This window comes from Pipistrellus hanaki, assembly GCF_964339955.1.
Source record: "Pipistrellus hanaki genome assembly, chromosome: 5".
Taxonomy (NCBI): Eukaryota; Metazoa; Chordata; class Mammalia; order Chiroptera; family Vespertilionidae; genus Pipistrellus; species Pipistrellus hanaki.
The window spans coordinates 80522548-80549530 of record NC_140507.1 but is presented as its reverse complement, the minus strand read 5'-3'; the positions used below and the strand labels follow the sequence as shown (position 1 = coordinate 80549530).

At 53.6% G+C, this 26983-nt stretch overlaps 1 protein-coding gene across 13 annotated transcripts in view; it reads right to left on the bottom strand.

The window, feature by feature from the left end:
* MYO9B (myosin IXB) overlaps positions 1-26983 on the bottom strand; it is an 88524-nt gene that overhangs the window by 13154 nt on the left and 48387 nt on the right. For 5 of the 13 annotated variants that reach the window (XM_084885794.1, XM_084885792.1, XM_084885793.1 and 2 more), the window contains exons 4-24: positions 24517-24579; positions 23512-23611; positions 23154-23254; positions 21591-21720; positions 20584-20673; positions 18308-18424; positions 17859-17993; positions 16252-16373; positions 13816-13957; positions 13381-13585; positions 12820-12901; positions 11720-11809; positions 10119-10232; positions 8827-8866; positions 7805-7927; positions 6425-6505; positions 4612-4722; positions 3228-3350; positions 2132-2281; positions 1883-2049; positions 369-1208 (exon numbers count right to left, since the gene is read on the bottom strand). In XM_084885794.1, coding sequence (XP_084741920.1) covers positions 369-1208; positions 1883-2049; positions 2132-2281; positions 3228-3350; positions 4612-4722; positions 6425-6505; positions 7805-7927; positions 8827-8866; positions 10119-10232; positions 11720-11809; positions 12820-12901; positions 13381-13585; positions 13816-13957; positions 16252-16373; positions 17859-17993; positions 18308-18424; positions 20584-20673; positions 21591-21720; positions 23154-23254; positions 23512-23611; positions 24517-24579 — 3126 coding nt within the window. The remainder of the gene's footprint in view (positions 1-368; positions 1209-1882; positions 2050-2131; positions 2282-3227; positions 3351-4611; positions 4723-6424; positions 6506-7804; positions 7928-8826; positions 8867-10118; positions 10233-11719; positions 11810-12819; positions 12902-13380; positions 13586-13815; positions 13958-16251; positions 16374-17858; positions 17994-18307; positions 18425-20583; positions 20674-21590; positions 21721-23153; positions 23255-23511; positions 23612-24516; positions 24580-26983) is intronic. The other 8 variants (XM_084885795.1, XM_084885801.1, XM_084885796.1 and 5 more) reach the window with 6 other exon arrangements.

Genomic DNA, 26983 nt, shown 5'->3' with positions numbered 1-26983 from the left:
GAAGTGTAGTGACCCCCATTCACTGATGAGGAAACTGAGGCCCAGGTCGGGTGGGGAATGGGGCCCCTGACTGGAGGGGCCTCATCCCTTGAGGCCAGGCGCTTTCTGAGTGAACACAGCTTATTTCAATGGGAAACCCAGACCTCCTTCCTCAGGGCCCCACACACCTGGGGTCAGCTCTTGGACATGGAGCTGCTCATGTGTTCTGGGGAAACCTGTACCCCACTGGGGATACTGCTCTGTACCTACAGTGCACAAGTGGGCCCCAGATACTGTCGCGTGCGGCTGGTCCTGCTGCCAGACCTTAGGCCGCGAATCCCTGCCCTGCCTGCCCACTGTGATAGGACAAAGGAGGGAGCGGGGCTTACTCTGTGGCTGTGAGGAAGGTCCCCGTGGCCCGGTGCCGCTCGCTAAGGTCCAGGGACTGGCTCAGCACAGCACTGGGACTGGTAGCCGCCAAGTTCTTGCCTCGCCACAGCTCCACGGCACTGGCCAGCCGCTCGGAGACGGGTTCCCGGTACCGCTGGATCTGGGTGGAGCCTCCGGGGCTCACAGGCCTGTCCTGACCCCTTGTGCCTCCACTCGGCTTGCTCTTGTCCCGGGGCTTCTCGGGGGTGGTGACGGGGGCCGGTGCATCGCCCCTGCTGTCCAGAGCCAGGCTGGTGGGCCGTTCCATGCGGTCCTGCGGTGCCTGCGGGGTTTCCCCGGGCACAGGGCAGGCTGGCGAGGCTGGAGGAGGCCCCCCGGGCTGAGTTTCAGGAGCAGGGCTCTCGGCCTCCGCCCCCGAGTCTGCGAGGGCTTCATCCTCCCTGCTCTCCTCGCTGTCTCCGGGGAGGCGCTCCTGCTCCGGGGAGGCCGTGCCGGAAGGTTCTCTGAGGGCGTTCCCGTCCTTGTAAGACTGAATGTGCTTGTTCTGGAGTTCCACGTGCTCCAGGCCCCTCTGCCGCCGGGACTCGCGCTTCTCCCGGCTGCTGGGCGCTTTCTCCTGACTTTCCGGGGGGTTCTTCTGGGACAAGGGGACCATCTCCGGGCTGGGGCTCTCCTCAGGGGGCCTGCGGCTCAGCCACACCTCGGGCTCCAGCGGCGAATGCTCGCTGTCCTCCGGCGGTTCTTGGCTGGGCCGACCCTCAGCAGCTTCTTCCCTTGAGGCTTGCCGGGCTTTCCTCTCCTCTTCCGCCTTCTGCTTCTCTGCAACCATCTGGCGGAAGCTGGTGCGAGGAGAGCAAAGGGGGTGGGTTCAGGAACTACTGTACTGGCAGCCCCCAGAATCCGCCGGGGGCCTCCGAGACACACTTTGGGGGGACCCCCGTGCTGCTTGCCTGCTGGATAGCCAGGCACAGCCTCTGGCCCTTAGAGAGGCTTCCAGAAAGGTGGACCCTCCTCAGCAAGGAAAGGGGTTAGGGGAGGCCCTGTCCTCATGGACGGCCCTGCCCTAGGTTTGCCTGGTGAGCTCAGGGGTACCTTCACTGGGAGAGAGGCCTGTTAAGAAAACCCGGAATTCCTTTGGAGCCCCTGGCCCGGTGGACACCAAGCTGCATGTGTGTGGTGTGGTAGAAGGGGAGCCCAGGGTGGCCTGAACCCCCCGATTCCAGGCGCTCCACTGATGGGTATGGGTGGGCAGGTGCAGGGTCCCTGGTGGTGACCAAATGCAGCGGATGGTGACTTGGGGCTTTGCCGTAAGCACCACCCACCAGCCCTAGAATGTCTCTCTGGGATTTGCGTGTCCAGATGGCTGGGGAGGGACTGGTGGGACCCAGCCATCTGGACTGATATTCTGACAGCTCTACCTGTATCTCAGGCAGCTTTAGGGTGAGTGAACTTTCTGGCTTCTGGAACATTCTTGGGGGGGGGGGGGGGGGGGGAAGGGCCCTGTTCTGCTCACCTCTTGCGCTGCAGGTGTCCCCGGCAGAGGCTCTGCAGGCGGATGATGCTCTGTCTCTGGCGCCGGTAAGCTGCCCGATGCCGGTAGCCCCTCCACGTGGCCTGGAGGTAGATGGCTGCCTGTGTCCGCTCCAGAGCCCGTCGAACGCGGTAGGACCGCCAGCAGGCCTGAGGGCAGGGCAGGTGTTCAGGGGCCAGGTGTGAGCCAGCCTGGCCAGCCCCACACCTGGCCCTTCGGCCTGTGCGATACCTGGATGGTAACGGCCGCCCGCCTCATCTGGAGGAAGTGCCGGCGCTCCAGCACCATCCGGAACCAGCTCTGCAGGAGCAGGATCTTCCGTACCACCTCCCGGTGCAGTGTTTCCTGCAGGGCCTGCCGCTCAGTCTCCTTCAGGAAAACCTGGGAAGGGGTGCAGGGGGGGTGGGGATAGGAGCGGTCAGAACCCCTGAGTCAGAACCCCGCAGCCACCTCGAGACTGAGTGCTGACTGACCTGACCTGACAAGGGGAGTGTTTTTTGAAATGTACTGAGATGCAGTTCATGTGACATGAAATTCAGCGGCCTTCAGAACTCTCACAGGGCTGTGCACCATCGCCTCTGTCTGGTCCAGAACATTTTATCACGCCAAATGGGACTCCAGTCACTCCCCATTCCTCCTCCCACAGACCCTGGCATCTGCTAGTCTGCTTTCTGTCTTTCTGGACATTTGCTGCTTCTAGATATTTCGTCTAAATAGAACCACAAGCTATGTGGCCTTTTGTGCCTGGCTTCTTTCACTCAGGATTAGGTTTGCAAGGATTCAGGCTGAGGAATATTCGCTGTGTGGATGTGAACATTTTGTTCGTCCGTCCATCCGTCCATGGGTATTGGGTTGTCTCTACCTTCTGGCGATTGTGACTAATGCTGCTATGAAATGAACAAGTACTTGCTTGAGTACCTGTTTTTAGGTCACTATCTAGGATTGGAATTGCTGGGTCACATGTATTGGGGACTCAGGAGGGATTTTTCAGGACAGGGAGGTGACCTTGGCACCTGTTGGACAAAAAGCAAGTAATATACATCCAGAGGTGGGGACGGCTTCTGGAGGGAAGACGAGTGAAGGAAACCTGCCAGGTGCTACAGTGGTTGCTGCCTGGCCCTTGAACACCTCGTGGAACGCTGTGATGGTCTGCAGCCTCCATGTGAGCAAACTGGGAACAGGCCTGATGCTTGTGCCCCAGCCCCATGGTGCTCCCTCGGTCTTCCAGGATGCCCGGGCATCATGCCTCAGCGAGGCCCTATTTCCTAGTGTATGACCCAGGGTCCTGGGAGGACCCTGTAAGACGGGAGGCGGGGGGGACGCTGACCTTGGTCTTTCCGATCTGGTAGCTCCTCTTGTCCACGTTCATCTTCTCCAGCAGGGCAGAGATGACCTCCCTGCAGGGCTGGGCGTCCTTGGGCAGCAGCACCTGGAACTGCTCTGTGAAGTCCTGGGTGATTTCGGCAGAGAAAGGAGAACCCGAGTGAGCGCCACCAACAGGGATGGCAGTTCCCTCATCAAGCTGTTTCTGAACCCGAAGCTTATTTGACTAAGTAAATGGCACCGAAGCTAAAATCGTGGCGTTTCTGAAATCTTCTGGAACGTAAGAAAGCCGGCTGCAGACACAGAGCACTGGAGCTTCCCGGCAGCTGCTGCATGGCTATGGAGGGCCTGCTCGGTGCCGCTACTGTTGGGGAGAGTGCCCAGGAGACGGGGCCACCCCTAGGGAGGACTCAGTCTACGGCTCAGTAGGGGGCTGGACCATAACTGGGCACACATGCCTTTTAAATTTCAAGAGCCAGTCGTTAGTAAAATACACTAGCACTTTCTCCCTTTTCTGTAATTTTGCCTTTCTTATTTATAAGGTTAGAAAAATAATACTTCCATTCTGTGGGTAAGGAAAGAGGCTCACCATGATGAAGACACATCCCCACAGCTACGTGGGTAAGTCTGAACAGAGACCAGGTATTGCCACCTCTGGCTTTAGGGCCACTGCTCACTCAAGCACCTCACAACTGGTGCCAGCTGGCATCATGAACCTGAGGTTTTCAACGTGGGCCGTGCTGACCCGTGGGGACGTTGGGTGATGTCTAGAGACATACTGAGTTGTCAAACTTAGGGGCCGGGGGTGAGTGTGCCACTGGTGTCAAGTGGGTGGAGGCAGGGAGGCTGCCCAGCACCCACGGTGCACAAGATGGCTTTACCGTAGAGAATGACTCAGTCCCATGTCAGTGGTTCCACAATTCAGAAACTGCTCTGCAATTTGATCCTCACCAACGTGAGGTTACTGGCCCTTGTGTTTTGAGAATGTCCAGAGAGCCATCTCTGAGGCTACTACTTCCCTGGGCCTCAGTTTCTGTATCAGGAAAATAGGAACCGGGCTCTCTTGCTGCTGGTGGGTAGAATAAAAGAGCTGGGTATAAAAGCTGTAGAAGGTGCTCAATAAAGGGCAGAGCCACACAGGGATCTGCTTGTGCAAATCCCTCCTCCTGGATTGGTCTCACACTTCTGCATGGCTTAGCCTGGGCCCAGACACTGCTTCTGAGGAAAGCTGCTCTCCACGACAGAATGATCTGAGGTGCCAGGTGGAGAAGCCCCGGTTTCAAGTCGCCTGCTGGGCTCATGCTCCAGAGCAGCACTCTGTCTGGAAGCAGAGCGGGCTGGCCCTCGGCCCTGCACTGTGTCGTGGGCAGCCACGTTTGGCAGCCTACCTGGAACGTGTACTTGGCACTGTAGCCTGACCTCCGGATCCGCACCGTCTCCAGCATGCCCGTGTAGCGCAGCTGCTGCAGCACCAGCTCCTCGTCAAAGCACAGCTCTTTCTGAAACAGGATGCGAGCAGTCAGGGCAGGTGCCTGTGGCCGGGTGTCCGAGCCCATAGGCGGCGGGGGAAGAGGGACTGTGAGACAAGGTCCTGGGGGATTCCAGATGTGGACATGGTCCGGCACACAGGCGGGTCCTGGCTGGTTTGGAACTGTCCCTAGCACAGCGGGCACGGGCACCTGAGGCTCTGCCTTTCCCTGCTCGACATGCTTTTTTGGAATAAAGAGACGAGGCCAGTCAGCAGCAAGTGCTCAGGGCATTCATTTTTTTCTAGAAAACTTAGATTTGTTCCAATCCCTGTTGTTGAGGAGACAAACATCACTCCTTACTGCCTAGTTCAAGAGAATATGTTGCAAAGAGCTCTTTTCTAAGGGCCCAAACCAAACCTGGGCTGGACTTGTACTCTGTGCCAGGTACGTGGGTAAGAACTGAGGATTCCACAGAGAGGAGAGCATAGTCTGGGGGTGGGCAGCCAGATGCATGTGTGAAGGGTGGATGCTGCTGAGGTCGCTGTGGGAGGTGTCAAAGGAGAGGGGACCTGGGCTGAGGAGGAGGGCGGGGGAAACTGGGTGAAGGCCAGAGAAGGAGGTGGAGGCCGAGGGGCTAAAAAGAGATGCAGGGAGATGCCTGCGGCTACAGGGCAAGGGGAGGGAGGGGAACGATGCTGGCTCAGGGGGCTTCAGGCCGGAGCTCAGGGGCATGGCCTTCATGCCAATGGGTGTTATTTTAAATGGATGGAAGGGAGGGAACGGCACTGGGGATGGGGGTGTCATGACTGGGTGGGGGACACTGCTTCTGGCATCTGTGGGCTCTTAGAAGCCAGGAATGCTGCTTAATGTCTTCCAATACACAGGTCAGGCCCTCCACCCCCCTCCCCAAGAACCATCTGCTGGCACAACCCTTGCCCAGAGCAGGTGTTGATGGAGCATTTCCTGCATTGCCCGAAGTTGAGGTAAGAATCCCTGATGGAAGAAGGAGGGTCATATTCTGTTGCCAGCAGGATGTGGGGTGGCGATGGGGGGCGGAGAAGACCTTCTCTGGGACACCACTGGGAGAACTGGAAGGCAGGCAGGGAGAGGAGAGGACGCCCTGGCACCTGGCAGGGAGAAGCGGGCTTGGGATGTTAGCGGAGCATCCCAGGAGCAGGCGAGAGCCAGGGAAACAGGAAGAGGAAGGGTAAAGGGTATGGGAGAGGAGAGCCACCAGGGTCCCCTGCCCAGGGGTCACCTGTACCAGAGAGGGAGCCTAGATCCCAAATGGCCCCCAGCAAGACCCAGTGGGCCCCTGGGGCAAAAGGAAGCTGGCATCGAGGGCCGAGCCTGCCGTCAGAGCCCCACCGAGGCTGTCCACCGAGGCTGTCTTCAAAGAAACTTCTGGATGAGCGCAGGCTCTGCCTCCCGCTGCACTACCTCAAAGCACTACCTGCTTCACACACACTCTGCACTGGCCGCTTCCGGGATGTATCCGAGGAGCACCGAGACCTGTCCCTCCTCGAGCAATCTCCATGGCCCCTCATGTTCCCGATGACATCCTGCTTGTGGTTGCCCTTGCTGACACCCCACACCCCGCAACCGCTGGTCACGACACTGTTTACAGTTCCCAGGACTTAGGTGAACACCTGTTCCTTCAGGCTTTTCCTGCCCCACCCCCTTGGCCACCAGGCCTCGGCCTTCGTCTCCCCCAGACACAGGAGCCCCTCACCTTCTCAGCGTTGGAGCGGATGCAGCGGATGAAGAAGGGCTCTGCCTTCCCCAGCGCCTCCAGGAGCTTGTTAAGGGACGTCTGGGGAAAGAGGAACGAGGGGGTTAGCTGAGGCCCCTGAGGCGAGAGAGGGACCCAGGCCACCTGCCTGCATCCCCACGGGAGTCCGTGCTCAGCTGAGACATGGGGGGTTCCAGCTGGACATTCTGACCGGAGGCTGCGCTCCTCTGGGGAGCCCCTGAGGGAGTTGTGGGGTCCCTGTGGCAGCCACCTTCCTAGGGCCACCCAGCTCTTTGCTTCCGGTAGACGTGGAGAAGAGACTAGATAAACGCCTTCTGGGGATTTAAAAAAAAAAATAAATATATTTTATTGATTTTTTACAGAGAGGGAGAGAGATAGCTAGAAACGTCGATGAGAAACATCGACCAGCTGCCTCTTGCACACCCCCTACTGGGAATGTGCCCGCAACCAACATACATGCCCCTGACCGGAATCGAACCCGGGATCCTTCAGTCTGCAGACCGACGCTCTACCGCTGAGCCAAACCGGTTTCGGCCCTTCTGGGGATTTAAAACAGGTGTCAGCCTCAGAAGGGAACACGTATGCAGTGATTTTGGTCTCTGGTCTGCTGTTTCCAAAAAGGATTTGTGGCCCGGATCGGTTTGGCTCAGTGGATAGAGTGTTGGCCTGTGGACTCAAAGTTCCGAGGTTCAATTCCAGGCAAGGGTATGGACCTTTTTGCAGGCACATACCCAGTGGTGAGCATGCGGGAGGCAGCTGATTTATGTTTCTCTCTCGTCGATGTTTCTAACTCTCTATTCCTCTCCCTTCCTCTCTGTAAAAAAATCAATAAAATATATTTTAAAAAAGAAACGAAAAAGAGAAGGATTTGTGGGAGGTCTTGCGTGAGGTAACTGTAAAAAAGCCAGGGTGGGAACAGAAGACTCAGATTGAGGAAAGGGAGGAATAAAAAAACCTAATGGTGAGGGTCAGCAGCCATTGGACGCCCCCAAAAAAGGTGTCCTGACGTCTGCTGACAGCCAGGGAGTCCAAGGAAAACATGAGCGAAGGGCACAGCTCAGTGCTTGTATTAACTCACGTACTGACTCATGGTATTTTTAACTTTTTCTGTCTCCCCTGGGGCCTTCGGCCATCTCTGGAGACTTTTCGGTTGTGTGATGACGGGAGGATGCTGCTGGCATCTGGTGGGTGGAGGCCATGATGCCGTCCAACATTCCATGTGCACAGGATGGCCCTCCGCCCCCGGGGAGAATGACCCAGCCCCACATGTCCAGCACCGCCGGGGCGGGACCCGGGATCGTGACCAGCTGCCCGCGCGGCGGCTGTTCTGGCTGAGCCAGGGCGCCTCGGGCCTCCCACCTGGAACTGGGCGCTGATGCTCGGGGGCTTCTTCTTCTTGTGCAGGTGCAGCAGTGACTTGGTGGTGCGGTCGTGCAGGGTCATGCTGATGATGAGCTTCAGGGACTTGGAGTCCAGCAGGTTCTAGGACAGACACACAGGGTCTGGCCTGCCCTCCTGAGGCCCCGACGGGCACCGGGAGGCACTGATTCTGGAGCCAGGACAAGGCTCCCGGGGGTGCCAGCGCTTAGTACTGCTTTCACGACTGTGCTACCGGAAAGCGGGGGCAGGCGGTCCTGGCGGGACTGAGCCTGGGCTGGGCCTGTGAATGGCGCTGGTGCCAGGAAGGCTGACTACAGCCTCTCTTGCGGCCCCACTGCCTGGAAGGCAAGGCCATCACAGCCTCCCGCTACGCAGCTCAAGGACTGCGGACTCTTACTGCTGCCTGACGAGCACTTGCACTGTCTCTTCTGCTGACCAATCTAGAGGCTACTCTTACTCTTCTACAAACTTCATGACCCGTCCACATGCTGCGTGCGGACAGACAGAACACCTGGGTGCCCGTCGCCCACAGCCAGCTGCTGCGGTCTCGGCTGCAGGGACACACGCAGCACGTGCTGTGTCTCCTGGAGATGGCTGGTGGCTAAAGGCCCCTGCTGTGGGGGAGGGCGGAGGGCCTGTTGCCTCTGAGTAGCATAAACTCGTGGCGGATCGTACTCTGGGCCTCCCCGGCCCAGGCTGGGCCCACCGCCTGCTCAGTCCTTCCCCGGACCTGAGGCTTCTGCTGGGATTTCCCGCCTTTGTCCCACTTGTGCAAATTCTACTTCTAAGAAACCCAACAGGAGACAATTTTTTTTTTTGAGGGGAGGACAGTGAGGGGGAAGAAGGAGATGAAGGAAAGAAGAAGGAAGTCAGAGAAGTTAAAAGCCAGCCCCCTCCCGTCCCCCACCCACTCCCCGTCCCCGTTTTCTGGAAAATGACATGAGCCAGGTGCTCTGGACAGACAAAAGCAAGGCAGCATTCGACGGCGTCCCAGTGTTTACCTTTGGAATGATCTGCTTTTGTTTGGTACCTTTACTTTTCCTGTCAAAAATATTAAAAATGGTTTTGTGAAAAGAAGGAACATGGGGTCTGGATCTGGGTTAGTTCAGCAAGCCACGCCTGGTGGGTTAGATGGAGCGAGAGCAGAGTCAAGAAGCACAAGTGCAACGAGGCCTCTCCCAGGACCAGGCGCTCTGCACGCTGGCTCTGCTGCGCTCTGCACGCTGGCTTCCCCGGGGGACAGGAGCATTGACTGGGGGGCCCCCCGGATGCCGGGGAGCAGGAGAGGCGGGCTGGTCGTCTACACGGCAGAGCATGCATCTGCACAGGGCTGGTTACGGGGACCTCACAAAGTGACGGGGACCCTCCGGGAAGAGCTTTGAGGAACCCTGCAAGGCTCCGATGCCCACCAGGTGTCCCAGCTCTATTTGCTACATGTTGGCAAGCTGGAAGCAGGCCCAAAGAAGCCCTCTGGACCTCCCACCCTGCAGAGCACCGAAACAGGGCCTGGGAGGGGCGCCATTTGGACTTGTGCTGGCGCAAAGTTAAGAATGAAAGCCGATCTTTTGGCGGAGAAGGAGGGATGGCCCCCACACTGTCGGACACTATGGGAACAAAAGAAACGTTTAAAAAATTTTTTTACAGACAGCCGAGGAGGCGGGGCCATCTGCACAATGCATGGCTGTGAGGGTCTGTGTGTGTCAGGTTTCATCCTAATCTCCATGGGGTGGAATGAGGCTCATAAAAACGGATTTGGAAACTGGCTGCCTTGTGGGCACTAGCTGCGCTCTCAGCCGGCCCCAACTGTGCCCCTGGTGCAGTGGGCATGAGGATCCTCAGCCCTGCTCTGCAGACCAAGGCTGCGTGCCTGCAGCGCTCAGGCCAGGTGTGAGCAGGAGGGGGCCCAGGCCTAATTTATGTGGCTTCTGGGTCCTTCCTACCACATCGCACTCCCGGCCGCAAAACCACATGCCCGGCTTCTGACAGCTTTTTTGTGAGCTCAGTGGCAAGGGGTACGGAAGCAGGCCTTGTCCTGCGTGTCTGGGGGGAGAGACTTAGACTGGCGCGTTCCTGTGAAGCTGTGCGGGACACGAGGGAGCTGGTGGGGGGTTTGGCCACAGCAGACACTAGGGTGGGCGTATTACGAGGGCCACTGAGCTGCTGGTGTGAGAAGGGAACCGCAAGACAGCGCAGCGTTTGCAGCAGCTGATGCAGCGTTATGGGCCCCGGGAGCAGGGAGGCGGTCGTGGCACTTGTGGGGGTGGCACCCGCAGCCTTGGGGGGGGGGACTCACAGGATGAAGGTGCGGGGTTTCTGGAGCCGACTGAGGGACTGGAGAAGCCTACGGGGGTCCTCACCCTGCCAGGGCAATCCTTTGATGGTCTTGATGATTTGGTCATGCAAATCACTGAGAGCGGAGGGGGACGGGGGCACAGTGACAGAAAGGAAACCAAGTTAGAGCAGTGAGTACCCCACCCCGGGGTCCCTGGCATGGTCGGGACTGTCCCTAGGCCACTGGAACCAAAACATGCAGCCGGGGGGGCCTACTCACTGCTGCCTCTCCCCGTAACACCAAGAAGGTGGCAGGGGTCAGCCAGGAGTGGCCCCCGCCCCAAAGAGGCTCCCCTTCCTCTGAGGAGCTGAGGCCACTTCCAGCTCAACGGTTTCTCCTATAATTGAAAAAGGCCTCATACTGAAGAGCCTTCCAGAATCTGCAAAAGGCATCAGGGACAGAAGGGGGCTTCTCGCGGGAAGCGGATTAGTTTCTCTCGATGTTTCTGTGGCCACATGATAGCTTCCTTGTTGCCTTCAAAAGAGGCCTGAGGAAGACTAAGCTGAAATTCACACAGGGGTTCTCAGCCAGAGCGGTACTGTCCTGTGTCCTCCCTACTAGGGGACACTAGGGGGTAAGTAGGGAGAGGCCAGGGATGCTGCCCAACCCTCTACATACATACGGCAGCCACCGCCACAGGCTGAGCAGCGCAGAGCAGAGGGCGGGAAACCCTGGCTGCGGATCTTTACCCCAGAGAGTTCAATCTTATCGGCTTCGTTTTGTTCAGAGACTGTGGGTTCAGGTTCAGATCTGAGAGTATGTTCTAGGCCAGTGGTCGGCAAACTCGTTAGTCAACAGAGCCAAATATCAATAGTACAACAATTGAAATTCCTTTGGAGAGCTCAATTTTTTAAACTTAAACTTCTTCTCACGCCACTTCTTCAAAATAGACTCGCCCAGGCCATGATATTTTGTGGAAGAGCCACGCTCAAGGGGCCAAAGAGCCGCATGTGGCTCGCGAGCTGCAGTTTGCTGACCACGGTTCTAGGCCCAAACTCTGGCACCGGCATGTGACAATGAGAACAACTTAGAGGGGAAAACCTAGTGCTCTGAAAAAAAAAGGTATTTGTGAAGGACGTCTAGACGACAAATGTCTGTGATAGAACGCTGGAAGTGAGGAAGCACTGACCACAGAACGAAGACGGGGGGGGTTCCGGTTTTTGATTGTTTTGTTTTTGCCTTAAAGTCCTTATTCCAGCTATTTCAGATGCATGTTTAAGCTCTGGGCAGCTGGCCTGGGAAGACCCCGACCGGCAGCCCCTCGTGTGCTCCATGCACCGTGCCCGGCTGGACGGCCTCACTTACCTCTGTCCCCTCGCCCTCCAGGGAGGCACGGAGGGCACTGACAATAGAGCGGTCACATTCCCTCCCACACCCCGGCAGTCAGTGCAGCGGCCGGGGCTCTGGACAAGGCCGCGACTTCCGCCCGGAGCCTCCTAAATTGATTCAGTACGGTGCGCGTGCCCGCTCCCCTGGCCCTGGACGCTGCACGGAGAGCCTAGGGACCAGCTCCTCTGTTGTGCCTCCCTGGTCTTGGGTTCGAGGGCCCTCGCTCTACTTACTTCCTGCTTTCATAGAAAGCAAAAATGTCCTCAAAAGCGCTAATATCCAACTCCTCAGAGCCGTCAACTGAGAAATCTAGCATTGAGCAGCTGAAAGGGAGAGTCCGTATAAACTAAAGCACTCCAGGGCGGGACCCACAGCCCGGGGTGACCTGTCAGTCTTTGCAGGAAAACAAACAGACAAACCAACCAAACAAAAAATACCTTATAAGCAAATCGGGGAGGGGAATGCAATTTTTATCTTATCCTATTTGGATAAAAAGGCCCATTTAAAAATGCACCTTTTTAAAAGCAGGAAAACGACACACTATGCTTTTAGACAAATGACATTCAGTCACTTACCCAGTTGCTAGTTCTACCTTTACACACACACACTTTTACGCATCTTGTAAAGTTATTACAGAGGGCACAAAAATAAAATAACGTTTTGATGTTTGAAATGTAGTGGCTCACTCCTTGGGGATTGATGTTCAGGGACTTGGCTGCCCCAGAGCCTTGGCCGCTGCTGCCTTGTCTGGCATGTCTGGCTACACTGCTCCCTCCTCTGGTTTTGTCACTGCCTCAGTCATATGTCCGGTGTGGCCTTGTCTGCCCCACCTTCCTGGGAGCACATGCCTGATCACTTTTATGCTTAGTACAGACGGGGGTATGTGAAGGGCCCTCCATCATTCCCAAGTGGCCACAAAGTAGCCCACCTCATCTCACGTGCAGAAAAGAGTTAGCGGCGTTTCTGACTGTGAGTGAAGTATTTTAGCATCTGCTTTCAGGACACCCTGGCCGGGCTGCGGGAGGAAGTGCTCTTAAATCAAGCCTGTGGATCCGAGGGACCAGGGGCTCCTTGGCCCCACCCACCAACTGGCACAACCTGACCGTGGGAAGGATCCTTTGCAAACTGAGCCATCTCAAATCTTCCTAAAGCAGGAGGCCTGGGTGCAGAAAAGTGGCGGCCAGGTGCCGTTTGCTTCGGGGTCTCTTTGGTTCAAGCAGTTGCTGGATAAGGTCAACCCTAACCTGGGTTCAGGGTGTGGGGTTTCTGGAACCGTCTTAAACAACGCGGCGGTCTACCAGCTTTGGCTGGGGCAAATCAAGGTCATGCTCACCGGTACAGCTTTTCCGAGGGCGTGACGGCTCCTCTCTGCAGCTCCCCCAGGTGACTTCGGGGGCCAGGGCTGCACAGGTCTGCTGGGGACACAGATAAGAAAGGAGTTGGGGATGTGGGGTTGCCTGGAGCTTGAAGGCCTTTGTCTTTGTTAGAAGGCTGAGGTCCTGACCTGAACTCATCTTAAAAAAACAGCCTGATACTTGAATGTGGGCAGAGTAGGGAACTGTGAAGTGTCTGATCTCCAAATAGCAACCATTTAATCCTATTTCTCATAAAGGCCTGGAGCTTTTGGTCCTTTTAATCGACGCCCTTCGTAAAACAGAGTCCCAAGGCTGGTGTCTAGAGCCCCGTGGCCCTGAGGGAGGCCCAGGTTGTCACAGGAAAGCAGGGAGATGCCTTCCTGCCTTGGAAGGTGATGATATGAAATTATGCACCTGAAGAGTTTCCGTTTGGGATGACGGAAGAGCTCTGGAACTAGGCGGTGGTTGCACAACATGGTGAGGGTGCGAAATGCCTCCGAAAGGGGCACGTCAGAACGGACGCAGAACCCTCCTCTTACCTGCAGCCTTCTCAGCCCTCTCGGCCCGCAGGCGCCCGGCCTCCCGGAGCACGGCCATGGCGTGGATGGCGGCCCGGAGCATGGCCCAGCGGAACACCGCCACCGGGTCCATGCCGATGAGCTCCCGCACGTAGGAGCTGTCGCTGCCCCGTAGGAGAGCCACGATGTCTGGCCGCATGTAGTCCATGTTCTTCTCCCGGAAGTCCTGGTGGGGAAAGAGGCAGGCAGTCACTCATGGGTGCTAGCACGGAAAGGGCTGGTGAGGACTGGGGACCCGTTGTAAGAGAGAGCGAGAGATTCAGGGGCCGGTCTGAGCACCCTGCTATCTGGCCCGGAATGAATGAGCTGAAGGGAATGGACCAAGCGAGCACCAGAGAGAAGGGGCCTCCAGGTCACCCATGTGTTCCCTTTCCCACCTCCGGTCCCGACTCGTACCTTAATCTGATATTTCACCTTCCCTGCGAAGTGCTGGATGATGAACGCTGGCTCCATGATGGGCGTGCCGAGGAAGTACCTGTTGTCTTCGTGCTGCTGTTTGAACTTGGCCAGCAGAGTCTGGCTCGTGGCGTGGGGGAAGCTGGGGAGATTTGAAATCGTGAGCTGTAAGGACGGTGGCTGATCACCGGCTCCGCATGGTAGGTTGCAGGTCCTCTGACACTGAGGTGGGTGAGCAGACAGGCGCTCGGGTTGCCCTGAGTATTGAGGTTTAGGGCCAGGAACCTGCTGTGGGTATGAAGGGGCCAAGGGCGAAAGGATGCACTCAGGGGTGTGGAGTGAGCTCAGAGCAGGGCAGGGCAGTACGACTGCGGCTTGGACCTACCATGGGCAGCTCCTAGGAGTGATCCCAGGACAGAGTGACTCTGGCCTCGGATCCATCTGTACCTGGATGCTGTGTCTTGGAGGGGGTCTTGCCTGGGCTCCCATTAGAGGGAGGAGAGTGGGGGCAGAATAAGGAACCCACTGTACCTGGCTATATGTGCCTCCCAGGAAGGATATGCCACAGCCAGCTTTGGCATGCCCTGCCTGTGCCCACCCATCCTTGCTGCAATCACAGCAGTATAAGATGCCTTTGAATCCCAATGCCTACTGCCTAATGCGGAGGGGTCCGGTTACAGAGGAAGATCCGATAGCTATGAAGCACATCATTTCTAGGTATGGAAAGTGAGGGGCCCGTTCGTGTAGGTGTCTGGATTAATAATACTTTTGTTGTTGTTAATCATTACCCGAGGATATTTCCTCCCCCACTGATTTTTAGAGAGAGTGGAAGGGATGGGGAGAGACACCCAGAGAGAAACATCGATGTGAGAGAAACACGATTGGTTGCCTCCTGCACGTGCCCTGACTGGGGCCACGGATCCAGCCTGCAACTGAGGTACATGCCCTTGACTGGAATCGAACCTGGGACCCTTTAGACCACAGGCTAATGCTCTAACCACTGAGCAACCATAATGCACTGTTTTAGAAAATCCAAATCAGTATAAAAAAAGAAATCCTTGATAAACCAAAATGGGCAGATTTTAAACAAAGACCAAACTGGTCCTGATGGTCCTGGTCTTGCCTCCCACACTTCCCCAACACGCAGGTCTGGGACCATGTAGCTAGCCCTTCCTAGCACCGTGTCCTTCTCTCTCTCTTTTTTAATTGAAACTTTTTTTTTTTTTTTTTTTTTTTTTTTTTACAGAGAGGAAGGGAGAGGAATAGAGAGTTAGAAACATTGATGAGAGAGAAACATCGATCAGCTGCCTCTTGCACTCTCCCCACTGGGGATGTGCCCTCAACCAAGGTACATGCCCTTGACCGGAATAGAATCTAGGACCCTTCAATCCCCAGGCTGATGCTCCAGCCACTGAGCCAAACTGGTCAGGGCAACCCCGCCCTTCTCTTATCTGAAGGTTCTCTCTCGAGTTCCAGTGTGAATGAACTGTCTGTCCCCATCCTGATGGGACTTGGTGTGAGGCAGGTGAGCCTAATTTTTTCAGCCCCACAGAGGCCTCAGCAATACACAAAGGCCCAAAAAAGAGGTGCGCTAAAAAGACGTGTCCTGATACTGGGAAGCTATGAATGTGACCTTCTTTGGAAATAGGGTCTTTGTAGATGCAGGCAAGTTAAAATGAGACCATGCAGGTGGGCACTAATCCAATGACTGTGGTCTTTGTAAGAAGAGGAGATGAGACTGACAGGCAGGAGACGGTGATGTGACCACAGTGGCAGAGGTGGGGGTGATGCAGCCAAATACTAAGGATATCTGGGGCTGCTGGACGCTGGAAAAAGGCAGGAAGGGTTTGCCCCTAGAGCCTTTGGAGGGAGTGCAGCCTTGTCAACATCTTGATTTTAGCCCTTTGGTACCGATTCTGGACTTCTGGCCTCTACAACCATGAGAGAATACATTTCTGTTGTCTTAAGCCACCCCTTCTGTGGTCACTTATTATAGCAGCTGCAGGAAACTAATTCAGTAGGTGACTTTTAGTGACTGACTTCAGTGACTGCAGCTGGGTGACCAAGCATGAGGCACCTTATAAATACCCCTTCCAGCCGTCAGTGCATCCTGGACAAGGGGTGCAGGCTCTGCAGAGAGTAGGTGTCTGGGCCCAGGTTCCACATGCTGCCCTTTGCAAGGATGCACCAAGCCCGTTCCCATTTTCTACAATTCTTTTCCAAGAACTCCTGGGTGGGCGTGTTTGTTATTGCATGGTTAATATTTTCATATTGAACAGTACATATATTTCACAAATGTGAGGTCAAGATTTATGGCCAAATGAGTCTGAGAAACTCAGAAGTTCTTGGGATGTTCAGATTTGGGGTAAGGCTCTGGGCGCTGCGGAACCGGACTGAGGGGCTGGGTTTGCGGACACACTGGGACACGGCACTCACTTGCTCTCTTCATCCAGCAGATAGAAGAGGCCGGTGGGCTTCTTGCTGATCAGGTGGATGCAGCCGACGTTGTCCGTGTAGTCAATGTTGTGCCAGGAGATCCCCTCACTCTGGTACTCCTCCTGCAGTGTTTGGGAGGGGTATCCGACAAGTTCATTATTCCATGGCCAATTTTTACAGATAAACATGTTATACAAAAATAGGTTTAATGTGAGGGCACTGTCCCAATGAGTTAACAAAACCATTGTAATAATCATAACCTGCATGTGTTTTTCCATGAGCAACTGTAAACCGACTTTTGCCCAACCCTGAATTTATGTATGCACGCAAAATCTATATATGGATGTGTAACAGAATACCTATATCAAGAGATGTATATTAATAGCTATCTAAGATTATTACATAAGTTAAAGATTAGCAACATGAACAGAACACACATTTTCAAAAATCTAGCACAGCAAGTGTTACACTTAAAGTCAATTAGAAAATCAGCAAACTTTCTTTATCAAAAGCCAGACTGTAAATATGTTAGGCTGTACGAGGTAGATGGTCTCTCTCAATATCACTCAGTTTTGTTGCTGTAGCTTGAAAGCAGCCAGGGATGATATGTAAATAAGTTGGTGTGTCCATGTTCGAATAAAGCTTTATTTATAAAAACAGGCAGTGGGGTTGAATTTGACCCCTGGGCTCCTGCTCTGGAATTGTAATGTCTATAATAGCCATATAATGTAAGTTACCTATGTAACTTCAAATTTACTCATAGTCACATTTTAAAATGTAAAGAGTCCTGGCCAGTGTTTCTCAGCGGTCAGAGCATCAACTGGAGCACGAAGGGGGTCTTGGGTTTGATTCCCCATCAAGGGCATGTATTTGGGTTGTAGTTAAATCCTCGGCCCTAGTCAGGATGTGTGCGGGAGGGAATCAATCTACGCGTCTCTCTCTCTTTGATTTGTGTGTATGTGTGTGTGTGTGTGTCTCCTTCCCTTCCTCTCTCCTTCCCTCCCTCCTTTCTACTCTCTCTAAAAAGCAATGGGAAAAATATCCTCGGGTGAGGATTAATATCAACAACAAAAGTAAAAAGAAATTGGTGAAGATAGCTTTAACAATATACTTAATTTAACCCTATATATCCAAATCTTTGCAATTCACTCTGTATTTTGCTCTTTCCGTTCAACTCAATTTGGACCAACAAACATAATAGTAAAATCAGTTAAATAAGTATATAACCCCATCAGGTCTTCCCCCTGCCAGAATCATCAACGTGAGGGGTAATATGTGGGTAAGGATGTCTGAGTATCTAGAATTGAAGACACATAGATTATAAATATTGCTGACTTTTAAGGCAACTCTGTTTTTCTCCCATTAAAGGACTTTCACGATTGAGCAGAGAGAAGGTGCAAAATTGACCCGTGGCCAAAAATATCCCCGGAAAGTTTCCCTCATCCCAGGCTGGGCGGAATTTTCCCCGGACTTTCCTTTTTTGCAGAAAAATATTCTGGGGCAGGTTTGAGGACAATCCAGGCCTCTAGGGAGATCCCGGTTCTAGCACATCCCCCCCCCCCCCCCCCCCCCCCAGGGCTGGATGGGTGACAATGACACTTCCTTACCTGCTCCAGTTTGAAAATGTGCTGGTTGAAGTAATACTGGAGCTGCTCGTTGGCATAGTTGATGCAGAACTGTTCGAAACTGTTCCTCTCGAAGTCCTCAAACCCAAAGATGTCAAGGACCCCGATGGACAAGCACTGGGGGAACAAAGAAAACAGGCGTTACCGGTGGGTCCTCGTTCTGTCGTGCCCCGAGGGCCCTGTGCTTGGCCGCATGCTCTGCTATCGCTGCCTCAGAACCTGTCATATTTGAACAAGGAGCCCGTGTTTTCATTTGGGCTGGGTCCCGAGAATTGCATTCTGTCCTGTTCGCTGGGCTGGGAGGAACTGGCCACTTGCCTGACACTGGCTACAGCCACAGTGGCTCCCGACGTCACACCTGTGTGGCAGCAAGGGCACCACCTCCCCCAGCCCAGCTTGGCAGGGCGGTGGGGTAGGGGTGGGGCACTCACCGAGACAGACTCTTCCATGTCTTTCTTGTTGAGGAGGGCGTGGTTAATGCGCAGCACGATCCAGTCAAAGAGGGCACTGTACAGAGACTTGGCCATGGAGTCTCGGGCAGTGATGGCCTGTGGGCACAGAGGAGCATTACACTTTAGCCAGGTGGGCCCGGACGCACCACCCCAAGGTCTGCACACAGGGGACGTTGAGGCAGTGATTTTATTTTATTATTTTTTGTTAATTTTCACCCGAGGATATTTTTTCTATTGCTTTTTAAAATATATTTTTTATTGATTTTATACAGAGAGAAAGGGAGAGAGATAGAGTTAGAAACATCGATGAGAGAGAGTCATCGATCAGCTGCCTCTTGCACACCCCCTACTGGGGATATATCCGCAACCAAGGTACATGCCCTTGACCGGAATCGAACCCGGGACCCTTCAGTCCCCAAGCCAACGCTCTATCCATTAAGCCAAACTGGTCCCGGCTCTATTGCTTTTTTAGAGTGGAAAGGAGGGAGGGAGGAGGAGAGGTGGAGAGAGAGAAACATCAATGAGAGAGACATATAGATTGGTTGCCTCCCGTACATGCCTCGATCAGGGCTGGGGATCTACCGATCAATTGATCCTGCAACCCAGGTACACACCCCTGACTGGGAATCAAACCTGAGACCCTTTGGTGCAAGGGCTGACACTATAACTGAACAACACTGGCCAGGGCAAGGCAATGATTTTATTGATTTTTTTTTTTTAAGAGAAAGAGGACGAGACAGAAATGTATAGGTGATCCTCCGGTGCACAGTAGGGCACTCAAACAACTGAGCCACACTAGGCAGGGCTAAGGTGGTGATTTTAAAGAGCCAGCTCATTTGACTCTTCCCTTATCACTTTGCACACCACCATCAGCTCAGACAGCCCTGTAGACTGAAGCATGAACTGAAAAGGCTTGACCCAGCAGCCTGTGGTTCAGCCAACTCACTTCTCAGAGCTGCTGGGGACGGATGATGCTGGAACGCAGGCTCAAGGAGGCCACCGGGCCAGCCAGCCTGGGAACCAGCCAGGAGGCCCAGCTGGGTTCAAAGCCTGGCCCCTTGATGTTCTGGGAGCATTAAGAGGCCAACATTGTAAAAGTAGTAATGGCTTTAACAATTTTTCTTAAGGCCTTATGGAGGTCTAATTTACATATAAGAAATTCCGTTTTTTTTTTTTTTTTTTTTTTTTTTTTTTTTTTAATGTGCTCAGATCTAAACTGTGACAGACAGACTTAGCTGGTTTGCTTCAATGATAGAGCTTAGGCCTCTGGACTGAAGGGTTCCAGGTTCGATTCTGGTCAAGGGCACATGCCTTGGCTGCAGGCTCGATCACCAGTGTGGGGTGTGCAGGAGGTAGCAGATTAATGATTCTCTTTCATCATTGATATTTCTCTCTCTCTCTCTCTCTCTCCCTCTCCCTTCCTCTCTGAAATAATAAAAAAAGAAAAAAAGAAATGGGGCCTCTAGAGTCGCAGCCTGGCATCTTTCACATGGTGCCTCGGGAGCAGCCGTGCTGCTGGGGTCACAGGAGTCCTGCACACTCCAGGGGACTTTTGCCCCTGGGGCTCAGACTCTCCATGGTGCTCTTCTGAGATGCCCAAGCGGCCATCACCAGCAAAAAGTCCCGCCTGTGGCTAGGTGCTTTCCTGCTGCTGTCCAAACTGCAAGCTGCAGTCACATTGCTCCTGAGATAAAAACGCAGGAAAAGACACCACACACATGCAGGCTGGGGCAAAGGCCAGAGAGAAGCACCTTATCAATATTTAGGGATCACATCACATAATGGTTGTAAAGGTCATGCTCTAGCGCTGTGATCGGCCGAGTTTTTCTGCAAAAGGCCCGACAACACACATTTCAGCCTTTCGGGCCAGAGAAGGTCTTTGTTGCAACTCCTTAGTTCTGTGCTGTAGCAGGAAAGCAGCATGTAAATGAATGAGCATGGCTGTATGCCAATAAAACTTTATTTACAAAAGCAGGCAGTGGGCCGGATTTGGCTGCAGGTCTCACTTCCTCTGCTGGTGAGAACCAGCATGCCCATGAAGCAGCAGGAACACAGAGATGAACACACAGGGCCCACGTTCTGCCTATCAGGCTGCAGTCTGATGTCTAAGCTGGTCTGCGCTGAACCGGAGGCACCACAAGGGTTCCGTGTGCCACTGTGCAGGAGAGCGATCCCCATGCTGGCTGTTCCCAAAGGACCTCCCCTCACCTGTGTTTGGGGACCCGATGCCCCTGAAAGCCCAGGGCAGTGCTCACCTCGCTGAGACTGTAGGGAAGGATGAGCTTGTCGTTGGCGGTCACTGTTTTTCTTTTGGTCAGAACCTCCACCAGGATTTCTCGCTTCACCTGTTTCAAGGACAAGGAGGGAGATAAAGGGAAGGTGGGCGTGAAGAACTTGTCCAGTGGGTTCTTGTGTCACTGAGACAAGGCCTGAAGCATGAGGAAGATCAGAGAAGGACCCCCAGGGGCTGTGCCAGGAAGTGGGCGCGAAGCCCACCCTCAGGGCCGCCAACCCATTACGCTCAGTGCATTTCAGAATGGTCGCCCTCACAGGCTTGCTCAGCACCCGCGATGACAGCCCTGGGTGCATGGCTGCACAGCCTGGGTATCACCGTGGGCCTCAGGTTCACTCTGTCTGGTGACCTGCACTCACAGCTGTTCTAGCCTGTGTGCCGGGCGCCCAGGGCCTTGGCCCTGCCTGACTGCCGAGCCCCCTCAAGCCAGCAGCAGTCTACAAGTAGGAACTGGGGAAGCTGCCCTGATCCCCCCATACGTGTTCTTACTCCTCCCCTGAACACAACAGAAGCCAGAAAGGGAACACGAAACGCTTAGAAAACAGGAAGACTGAGGGCAGGGCTTCTAAGCTGTATCGTTCTCTGCTGTGGGGTGGCCATCCTAAGCATTATATGATGTCAAGCAGCACCCGTGGTCTTCGCCCACTAGATGCCAGTAGCTCCTGAGATGTGACAACCAAAAATGCCTCCAAAGACTGGGGTTGAGAACCAGGGAACAAGGGGATGGCGGGTCCGATGAGAAAATGACCTCGCTGATCAAACTACGGTTTTTAAGGAGCCTTTTGCATGAGGAGCTGAGGTGGGAGGTGTCTCTGTCCAGGGGGAGGCCCTTGGAAATGAGGAAGGGCTTTGCAGAGACGGTGTGAGGAAGCAGGCGCAGGCCTTGGTTTACAGAAGCACAACCAACGCAGGAAGTTCTGGGTCCTCCGAGGCCACAGGCCCCGAGCTGCCGGGAACAGGGAGCAGTACCTTCAGAAGCTGTGACAGCGTGTCCAGCACCTCTGGGGGCCCGACTTCCAGGCCTTCGTCTCGGCCCGTGGCTCTCTTCTTGTACGTGACGTTGCCCAGATAGAGGATGGCCGAGAGCACAGAAAAAATCCTGGGAGAGAAAAGGAGGATCGATGGGGCAGTCTCCACAGTTGTGAGATGACAGAGGCATCCGGCCAACTGGGCTGAATTTAAACACCATCAAACACACCAAGTTTAAAAAACATCGAAGCCCTTTGTCGGGGACTCTCTCTTTGTTCAGTGTGACTTGACAGACAGATATCTCTATTTTTCTTTGTAAGGCGGGGCTAAAAAGTATTCTTATGGTGGCATAAGGTTTACATGCAAAACACTACACAACTCCCAAGTGCAGAGATGAATGACCACAAAAGGTACAGATCCCCGTTAATCAGCACTCAGACCAAGGAATGTGACATTCCTGGTCCTGGCACCACCCAGCTCCACAGAGCTGAATCGCTGTCGTGAAATCTAACACCATCCATGAACCTAACGTCCAGGAAACCATCGTATGTGCTTGCATCTGGCCTGTCACTGAAAAACGATGATATTTAGTGCTGCACAAAGTCTTGGTTTGTCCACTCTCAGTGCTACCTCAGCCTCGGCCCCGCGGGCACCAGGGGCCAGACTGTTCTTCGCTGGGGATGGAGGGTGTCCTGGGCACTGTGCGGTACTGAGCAGCACCCCTCGCTCATGCAGTGTGACAACTAAGTATGTCTCCAGACAGGGGCCCCCCGGGGACAGAATCGGCATCTCCAGTGGCAAACCACTCCTGTGTGGAGTCATCCAAGAGTTGGCAAACTTGGGCCCATTTCTGTATGGCCCCTGAGCTAAGTTTTTGGTTTGGTTTCTAAATGGTTATTAAAAAGCAAAATGAAGTGCAGAGAAAAAGAACATGTAACAGAGACCATCTGGCTCAGGAAGCAGAAAATATTTACTCTCTGGCCCTCTCCAGAAAGTTTGCTGACCCTTGCATGGATAGACTGACATTTATTTATTTAATCTTCTGTTGGTGGGCATTTTGGGGGGGGAGCGGGGGGCGGTTTCCAGGCTTTGGGGCTGTTATAAAGGAGGCTGTTGTGTGCACCCGTGTGCGTGTCTTTGGGCGGGCAAACGTACACGTTTTGTTGTGTACACACAGCTGTAGCAGAAAACAGCCAAATGGCTTTCCAAAGCGGTTGGCCCAATTTGCACTCCCCCAGCAGGGAGGGTGTTCTCGCTGGATATACTGGCGGGTGTGGAGAGTCCCCTGTGTCGCTTTCAAACATGAGAACATTTTTAATGGAGTAAAACACACATCATATAACACTTACCATCGTCGCCATTTTTAAGGTACTGTTTGTTTGTTGGGCAAAAACCCCTGTGGTTTTAATTGGCGTCTCCAAATGACTAACGATGAGAGTCCCTTCCTGTGTGCTTACTGTCACGGGGCTAGCCCCCTTCCTGCAGCTCCCGGTGGGAGTGTCAATCAGATCTCAGAGAGTGACCGGCGTGATCCGGGTGTGCCCCTGCGGGCAGCCCACTTACTGTTTCTTGGTGGCAGGAAGGAAGCCCACCATCTCCATGGCCTGCTTGAGCCTTTCAAAGTCATGTTTCAGGTCTTCTCCGTCTTCGATCTTCAAGTTATGCTAAAAAACAAAGTCAGGGACACTGGGCATTTCTGGGTCAGAGCGGGCGGCGGCGTGTGGGAACGGTTTTGGCCGGGACGGATGGGGCAGGGCCCAGGACATAGGCAATGAATGGGCTCCTTTATGCCGCCTCCTGTGGGCCTCCTTGGAGCCGGTCTGGGGGCCGGAGAGGGCCAAGGCGGGCGGCCTCTGACCTGGCGGGCGTAAACAGCCTCCGGGAACAGAGGCGGTGTTTGTGGCCAGGGCTCGGTGTTTACCTGGTTGAGGTAGAAATAATCTTCAGGCTGTTTGAGCTGAAATTCTTGTCGCTCTTCCTCGCTGACGCCAAGTAACAAATAATAAAACACGTGGTAGTTTCTGCAGGTCAAAATTCAGGGGGAAAAGTCATTTTTTTTGGAAGCCAAGCAACAGTAACTCCTCAAAACCACTACTCATGCTGCTTTGGAGAACCCCCCCCCACGGGGGGGAAATAGCACCTCAAATATATTGTCTCAATTTAAGACAAATTCTTAGTATGTCTTAAAAAACACACAAAAAACAACAGTCCCCCTTGCTCACTCTCCCAGGAGCATTCCTGCGCCTTCCCTTTACCTCCCTTCTCTTCCTTTCCTCCACTCCCTTCTTCCCCCAGGCACTTTACCATGAGCTTCCTCACTCCCAAACTCCTAAGGCCCTTGCTTTGCCCCCATAACTCATTTCCTCAGTCCATCTCTTCTACCCCTGTGATTTTACCAAATACGTGTTCTCTTACCAAAAAAACAAACAAACCAAAAAACCCTCCCAGAACATGAGCTTCTGGGGGGGGAGGGGCGGGGTGGGAAGGAGGACGGTGCACTAGCGGTGGGGGTGTGTCTCCCTCACAGGTCAAGGAGAGATGCCTGTAATCCAGGGGTCTTCAAACTGCGGCCCGCGGGCCACATGCGGCCCGCAGAGGAGTCTGATCCGGCCCGCCAGGTTTTTTGGGTAGTGAGCGCAGCCGAGGTGTTACAGTAGGAATTAGAAGTTCATATAGTCCGGCCCTCCAGCTCTCTGAGGGACCGTGATCTGGCCCCCACTTTAAAAAGTTTGAGGACCCCTGCCAGGGGTAAAAGCCCGGGAGGCACAGAAATAAGCACAAAAGGTGACTTAGGAGGTATGAGCACAAGGCGGGGGCCACACAGCAGGGAGTGGTGCCTGGCCTCCTGGGAGAGCCTGATCTCAGGACGTCTGCTTCTCTCCTCTGGGCAAGGCAGAGGCAGAGGCGCAGGGAGGAGATGGCCTACCTCTCATCCTTCTCCTGGGAGACCAGACGAGACTTTTCAAGCAGGTATTTTTCAACAACAGCTCTGTCATGAAAGGAAAAAGAGTAAGTCATTCCATTTAATTATCTCCTTAAAAAACTAGAGTCATTCGTTACCCGTGACAAAGCCAGCTGTGCATTAACTTCCTTGAACACAAAACATCCACAGGTATGTAGATATAATCATCCCAAATGTAAATATAATCCCACTGAATGTTGTAAATCAACCTAAATGTCGCAAAAGCAATTGTCCTAAATGTTGCCTTGCCCTATGACCACTACCTATAAAAATAAAGATTGGGCCGAAGCAGGTTTGGCTCAGTGGTAGAGCGTCGGTCTGCGGACTGAAAGGTCCCGGGTTTGATTCTGGTCAAGGGCATGTACCTTGGTTGAGGGCACATCCCCCTGGGGGGCGTGCAGGAGGCAGCTGGTCGATGTTTCTCTCTCATCGACGTTTCTAGCTCTCTATCTCTCTCTCTTTCTCTGTTAAAAATCAATAAAATGTTATTAAAAAAAAAAAAAAAAAGATTGGGCCCTAGCCGGTCTGGCTCAGTGGATAGAGCTCTGGCCTGCGGACCAAAGGGTCCCGAGTTCGATTCTGATCAATGGCAGGTACCTTGGTTGCAGGGTCCTCCCCAGCCCGGGCCCTGGTCAAGGCTTGTGCAGGAGGCAACCAATCAATGTGTTTCTCTGACATTAATGTTTCTGTCTTTCCCTCTCTCTTAAAAATATCCTCAGGTGAGGATTAAAAAAAAAAAAAAAAAGAAAAAAAAAAAAAGCTGAAACCGGTTTGGCTCAGTGGATAGTGTCGACCTGCAAACTGAAAGGTCCAAGGTTTGATTCTGGTCAAGGGCATGCACCTTGGTTGCGGGCACATCCCCAGTAGGGGGTGTCCAAGAGGCAGCTGGTCGATGATTCTCTCTCATCGATGTTTCTAACACTCTCTCTCTTCCTTGCTGTAAAAAAAAATCAATAAAATATATTAAAAAAAAAAAAAAAAAAAGGAACTTGGGCCAGCCACTTCTCCCCAGGCCAGATCACAGAAGCCCAGTGGCATCATGGGGAACCTTCCTCCCAGGAGGCGGGGCCTGGAGCGACTGCACCCACGTGATCCTGGATGTTTTAGGAAGCTCTTCCCCAGCTTCCACCATCTCCCTGGCAATTAAATGTTCCTCCAACTGATAATCTAAATGTAAGATGATAACAAATTTATTGTTCTATTCTTTTTACAGCTTTATTGAATAAACGGTACACAAAGTGTACAATGTGATACGTTTTGGCTGGGTCCTTTCCTAATCCATATCCTTATTTATTTATTTTTAAATTTTCACCCCAGGATATGTTTTTGTTACTTTTTTATTTTATAGAGAGGAGCAGGGGAGGGGGAGTGGAGAGTGAGCAAAAAAGAAACATCCATGCGAGAGAAACATCAATTGTATGTGCTTGCAAGTGAGGTATGTGTCCTGACCAGGAATCAATCCCACAACCAGGATGATGCTCCAACCAAATGAGCCCCCAGGCCAGGGCCCACATAATTTTAAAACGGCTTTATCAAGAGTAATCGATGCGCAATGAACCTAAAGTGTGCGATTTGATGCACTGTGTCATATGCAAACACCCATGAAACCCACCACCATGATCAAGAGAGTGAACACACCCACCACCCAGGAACATTTCCTCAGCCCCTGTATCACTCCTCCCCACTCCTCATCCCCAAGCAGCCACCGACCAGCCCCACTTGATTAGTTTGGATTTTCTAGAATTTTAAAGATATAGAATCATTCAGTATGTATACTGTGTCTGACTTCTCTCACTCAGCCTAATGATTCTGAGGCTGAGTCACACTGTAGCATGCGGTACATTTCCTACTATGGCTGAATAAGAGTTTGCATACGTGGACATACCACATTTTGTTACCCATTTATCAGTTGATGGACATCTGAGGGACATGGGTCCATGAGGCTATGGGGGTGCCGTGGCAGGGAACGGGCACCCCTGCAGCCACACTATCAGCACTAAGAGTAGTGATGGCAAACGTGCCAGGCACTGTTTCATAGGACTTAACACAGTGAGTCCTCCCATCCCTTTGGGGTGGGCACTGAGGCTCCTGTTAATGAACGAGGTACTAAAATAGGAGAGGCTACACGCTGTTGGGGACCCCACAGGAGGGAGGTGGCCCTGCTGGGACCTGAGCCTGGCATGGGGCCTGCTGCCTCCACACCCACTGGGGTCAGAGGTGCCTGTCTCTCACGGGATCCACTATCACCAAGTGAGGGAGCCAGCTGGGTGTATGGGCCAACTTCATCCGAGCCCATCCTATTATACAGGAGAGGCAGCTAGTGCCCCAGGGGTGGCAGGGCCTGGCCCCTGGGTCCATCACTTGCTGGATCAGCTGGCCTGTCTCTCCAGGATGGCAGTCATCCGTGTGCAGCCTTGAACAAGACACACGC